Here is a 6,411-nt window from a genome sequence, read left to right on the forward strand (position 1 = left end):
TGTATATATATACACACACAGATACACATGCCTATATCCACAATACAAAAAACATTGTCTTAGCTAGTGCCCATCACAAAAACTTAGACATTTTTAGGGGTTTGTTGATGAAGATACTGAGGAAGAAAAATTTCTTTGGAGATATCATTAATCTTTTTTATGAAAGATATATGCTACATCTGATCTAAAATTATTTGTATAAAGTGTTTCACTATTTTTTTTTTTAGTCTTGTCTTTTTAGGGTAGCATCCGTGGCATATGGAGATTCCCAGGCTAGGGGTTGAGTGGAGCTACAGCTGCCGGCCTACACCACAGCCACAGCAATGCCAGATCCGAGCAGCATCTACAACCTACAGCACAGCTCATGGCAGTGCCAGATCCTCAACCCACTAAGCAAGGCCAGGGATTGAACCTGCAACCTCATGGTTCCTAGTCGGATTCGTTTCTGCTCTGCCATGATGGGAAGACAACTTTGGAAAATACATTCTTTCAAACTTCATCCTAATCTCCAATCGGCTAGCCATACAACCCTGAACAATAGGACTGTCACATGTAATGCATACCCAATGTTGAAAATAATTATCTACAATTAAATCTTCTTGAATCGCATGTTTACTGTATATTTGAATATCCTTATAACAGGGAAATGTATGCCTCCTAAAATTTTGTCAACACTTTTAAGGTTCATTATGTGTTTAAAATTTAGCATATAGTCACACTTCATCTCTTAGACCATGGTGTTCTCAAAATTGTTCATCTGTTTGTGTTTTATTAGACAAAGTTGAAAATGATAAGTGTAAAGAGTAGAAGCAGATAGAAATTTTATTGGCCAACATTTTTGACTTACTTTTATTTGCTAATTTTTCAAATTAAATTACAAATAGTTACTTACTAGTTTACCAAATTTCATTTAAAATTTAACTTACTTATATATTTTAATCTATTTTTAATATTTTTCTCAAATTAACAATCTTATCTCTAAAAATCATTCTTGCCTCTCTAGGTTTTTATAAGTTTCTTCTTCATATTGTCTTCTTTCTACTTCTCACACCTCATACAATTTCCTGAACACATATTGTATATTTTAATGTCCTGTATTCTCATCTTCACCCTATCTACCTGGTATACTCTCAGAATCATTCTTGTAACATGTATTGAAATTATTATAATGTCCCTGCTGATTTTGTTTCAGGTTACAAAGTAGGAAGTGTGGGAGTTGGTAACAGAGATCAAGGGAATGGAATTACTAATAAGGGCAGAAAATAAATACATTACTGACAACTCATATTCACTTCTCTGAGGTTGGATCTCATTAGCCGTGAAAGTAGATGACACATTCAGACATTTGAGTTTGATTAGCTGAGTAAAATGGTAAAAGTGTACCAGCCATACTTATTGATGATAAAGCTAGAAGGGGTGTGTGTGTGGGTGTGTGTGTGTGTATAAATTAAATGCAAGACATGGACTCATGTCCTTGTAATAACAGGTACCATTTTACTTTTATTACACAAACCTCTTATTGAAAAGGAAATGGCATTCATCCCTTCTTATGCAATATCAAATATGGAAAAAAGTATTTTTCTCTTCTTTAAAAGTCCCTCCAATTATCCTTCAGTTTATTCACAGTCAACAATCAGTACTATCATGTAGGTTATTGGGTGGCAGAATTGCAAACTAAAGATTGAATTCTCTGTCCAGATACTCTGGAAATGCCAACTCTTGGTCTTCATGGCGTAAACAACTTTAAAATATGAATGAGCATTTTATTGTTCTGTTTGAAACATCATTTTGCTAACTGCCTTAAACACTAGTAATTGCTGTTGTTTTTCATTGGGATCATTCTTATCTTCATTTTTTTTCTTTTTTTCTTTTCTTATGTAGACCTGGAAAAATAGAGGAAAATAATGGAAAACCATACAAGAGTGACCATGTTTATTCTAGCAGGTTTGACCGATGACCCACAACTGAAAGTTGTATTATGTATCTTCCTTCTTCTCACCTACTTGCTAAGCATCACTGGAAATCTGATCATTATCCTACTCACCCTGGTGGATATTCACCTCAAGACCCCCATGTATTTTTTCCTTCGGAACTTTTCCTTCTTGGAAATTTCCTTTACTACTACAAGCATCCCTAAATGTCTTGGTATGATGGTAACTGGGGACAAAACCATTTCCTATAACAACTGTATTATTCAGCTGTTTTTTGTCTTCCTTTTTGGAGCATCTGAATTTTACTTGCTGGCAGCAATGTCCTATGACCGCTATGTTGCCATCTGTAAGCCCCTGCATTACACAGCCATCATGAACAGTAAAATCTGCATTCAGCTTGTCCTCAGTTGTTGGATCGCTGGGTTCTTTACCGTCTTTGTACCTCTCCTCCTAGTTCTAAAGCTTGACTTTTGTGCTTCCAACATTGTTGATCATTTTGGGTGTGACCCAACTCCCCTCCTGCAGATCTCCTGCTCAGACACACATCTCATTGAGACCATGGGATTCGTCTCAGCTGTGGTGACACTTGTGATCACTCTTGTAGTGGTGATAATGTCATATACCTATATTGTATTAACAATTCTAAAACTCCCCTCAAGTAATCAGAGGAAAAAAGCTTTCTCAACATGTTCATCTCACATGATTGTGATATCCCTTTCTTATGGCAGCTGCATCTTCATGTATGTTAAACCTTCAGTCAGACAAAAAACATCTTTTTCCAAGGGAGTTGCAGTGCTCAGTACCACTGTTGCACCACTTTTGAGCCCTTTTATCTACAGTTTACGGAACCAACAGGTGAAAAGAGCCTTTGTGAATATGATACATAGGATTGTTTCTTTCTCAAACAGGTGAATATGCTATTGTTCTATGTGTAAAGGAAATGAACAAAAAAGTCTCTGTTAATAAGTTTGTTTTTAGCTTCTTCCCTTTTTCTCTTTCATTTGGTATTGATCTTTCTCTCTTTTCACACTTTGTTTTTGCAAAAATCTTTGATCCAAAGAAGCTAATTTTATTTATATTCTTCAGTAGAGAGTTTTTTCTCATCTAATTTCCTTTCCCTCTGATTATATGAAAGAAGTCAATCTAGTTTTTTCAATCTGTCTCTTTTGTCTCTGAATTCTAGGTAATCAAGATTGTAAAATATTTATCATTCAAAGTATATTTAATGTAGCATGGAATGTAAATGTTATTGCCATCCTTTATTTCTATGTAGTTACTATCTACTTAAGACTAATATTTTTTATAATGCTACCAATTTATCGGTGTACACTCTCATGAAATGAAAGAAAATTGTAGCAGAGATTAGTGTTAATGTTCAAATTAGAAAATATTTGCTTTTAAAAAATGATTGTTGTATTACTGTCCATATAAACTAGTTCTTTAGTGTCTCTTTGAAAATCATTAACATTTACACACATTCAGAAGTATTAACATTTGCAAGTATTTCAATTATAAATGAGAAAGGCATTATTTTACTGGCTTATTTTAAAAATCAATGATGAAATTCAATAGTTATTGAGTTTGGGGAATAGTTATACCCAATAAATTCTGTCTTCAACTACTTGGAATCCTTCTAAAGCTAGTTGTAGCATGAGTGTAATGTTGGATTTAGGAGAACAATGCTAAAAAATTTATTTATTCTTTTATGGGTATTGCAGCCATGGGCATAAAGATATATAGCTAAATCCCCTACCACGGAACCCCAACAATAGAATTATCTAAAATTTCCCTTAAGAAATTCTGAAATGCTGGTAAAAATCTGGATTTGGGACATCAAAGCAATTTCTGCATTTGACCAGAATTTTAAGGGCACGGAATGTGAAAAAAAAGATATGTTTCATATTGAGATAATCTTATACAAGTAAAACCTAAGATGCTCTCAATATTATTTTTAGTTTTGATTCTGTTATGTATGAATCAGAATGAGTTTTCTTAAAAAAAATACTAAGTTAAATCACTAATCTATCATGGAGCCATCCTGAAATGCTTTACTTACAGATTTTTAAATGTCTGTTATCTACTACTTACTTAACATAGAAGATGTACTACAACTTTTAATAAGGGTCTAGCACTTCTAACTTAAAACGTCCCCATTCCCACTCTTCCCACTCCCAAGCAGATTAACGTTACATCATCTGTCTTCTCTGCCACCTTGGTTAGGCTGTGACGTATCTCTTCACATGGTATATAATAGAATGGTCTCTGAATTTGAATTCCCAAGTAGTTTCATAGTGCTATTTCTAAACATTATTTCTTTAACATGTGACACATCTTCTTAATACAGGTACAACTTATTCCTTAAGCCATCTTCCACCTGAAATGCTTTACCTTGAAATGCTTTCAGGTTCTCTACTCGAGTGAGAAAAGCTGAACAACAAACTGATATTAAAATAAGATTTCCATTTTTGTTGACTACTCACTAAATTACAGGTACTGATAGGTGTTTGTGTACAATTCTGGAGACAGTGATGTGATATTATAATTGTTATTAGCATTATGCATAAGAGCAAAAAATAGCACAGTAAGAACAAGATAATTTTGAAAGATACAGAACTAGGAAATAGAATTAGGAAAAAGCAAACTCAGGAATCCTAGTTTCCAGTACACCAGCTAAGGTGTAAGAAATAATGTGATGATGAATAAAAGACTACCAGTAGTAATGATTAAACATAATGATTAGTAAAAGAAGAAAAAAATACTTGTGGATGGATCAAGAAGAATGGATTAATTAATAAAATTAAAATTATCCCTAACAGAAGCTAAATTGGGACTTGGAGTTGAATAATAGGGTAAAAGTAATATGCACAATAGTATAGACAAGTATAGAACTCAAGAGTTTTCCTCAATTTTAACTTCCAGTATAATTCTGTTTGGTAAATATAGCCTGTATTTTAACAATCTGTTTGGCAAATATAGCCAGTATTTAAATGGAAAAATAAGGCTTCAAGTGTAAAGAAAATGCAGAATTGAAAGAGTTAAAATCAATGAAGATATTTCAAAAAATAATAAAGATCAAAAAAATTATGGAAGACCACTGCCTCATGCGGAATTGACCAGCAAAATAATATCATCAAATCCCTAATTCTGCTTTGAAAATCACTTGTTTAATCAGACCTACTCCAGTGGTTTGACAACAATACATGTGTTGAAGAAATTATGAGTTATAAGTGGTGAGTAACCCCTTACATATTATAAGGAAGATAAAATTAAAGAAGTATTTTTTATGTCTCATATTTAGCTTTCCTATAGTCATATATCTTTCCATATGTAACATAGATTTAGGAAATCATCAACTCATTTCTTGGACTAAATATAAATTGATTAAATAAGTGGGTATATCTATATATTTAACAAAAAAGAAGAATTTAAAAACCATAAATAAATGAGGTTTTTCTGTAGGGTAGAAGAAATGAATACTTCAGCGTTATAAATTAAATTCAGAACTGAATGGGCAGGTGAAATAATGAAACTATAACATTTGTAGCCATAATCTGGACTTAAACATCTGTTTTCGAGGGAAAGATTTTGGAACAACTAACTGCAAATTAGTTGGCACTAATATTTAAAATTTATTTCAATTAAATTTTCTTCTATATCATTAGAAAATGTAGTTCAAAATGCATATGTGTTTACTCCTTAAAATATTCACATGGTAGGAGTCAAACTGAAAACAGTAAGATGAATTGTGGCAAATAGTAACTATTCAAGTTATCAAAGAAGAGAGAAATCAGGATATCCTGCCTGATATGTAAACCAGTTTGTTACAGGACTTTAAATATCATGTGTTATTTATGCAGAAAAAAAATACATGCTCATGAGCAGGATTCTGAAAATGTCTTTTTCCTTGGTAGTCAGTTAAAAAAAAAACTTTATTACTTTAAAGTAATCATCTTTATTGTGTAGTTTTGCTAAGATTCATAAATGAGAAAAACAGTTATTGGAGATAGAATTCATTTAGCTTGGCCTGACAGATGAACTTTCAGCAAATTGTTGTTTTTTGTTTTTTGTTTTTTTTTCCTGTTTCTGTTTTGCAAGAACAGCAATGAGCATGATGGAGAACTTTTCCTCATTATCCTACTGAATCCCTTCCTAAAGATTTTAATGTATTTTTTTCCTCTAAAATTCTCCTTCTTAAGAATCTCATTCACAGGGAGTTCCCATCATGGCTAAGCAGAAATGAATCTGTCTAGCATCTATGAAGACACATATTTGATCCCTGGCCTTGCTCAGTGGGTTAAGGATCCAGCATTGTCGTGAGCTGTGGTGTAGGTTGCAGACACAGTTTGGATCTCATGTTGCTATGGCTGTGGCATAGGCCAGCGGCTACAGCTCCAATTTGACCCCTAGCCTAGGACCCTCCATATACCTCGGATGCAGCCCTAAAAAGACAAAGAAAGAAAAAAAGAATCTCATTCACACT

The 6,411-nt window shown here is 33.2% G+C and overlaps 1 protein-coding gene across 1 annotated transcript; it reads left to right on the top strand.

Moving 5' to 3' along the window:
• The first annotated feature begins 1,904 nt into the window (after positions 1 to 1,904).
• LOC125130484 (olfactory receptor 6C3-like) lies at positions 1,905 to 2,843 on the top strand. Its single transcript, XM_047785811.1, has one exon. It carries the CDS (start codon positions 1,905 to 1,907, stop codon positions 2,841 to 2,843), a length of 939 nt encoding a protein of 312 aa, XP_047641767.1.
• Positions 2,844 to 6,411: the final 3,568 nt, after the last annotated feature.

Source organism: Phacochoerus africanus, chromosome 7 (genome assembly GCF_016906955.1).
Source record: "Phacochoerus africanus isolate WHEZ1 chromosome 7, ROS_Pafr_v1, whole genome shotgun sequence".
NCBI lineage: Eukaryota > Metazoa > Chordata > Mammalia > Artiodactyla > Suidae > Phacochoerus > Phacochoerus africanus.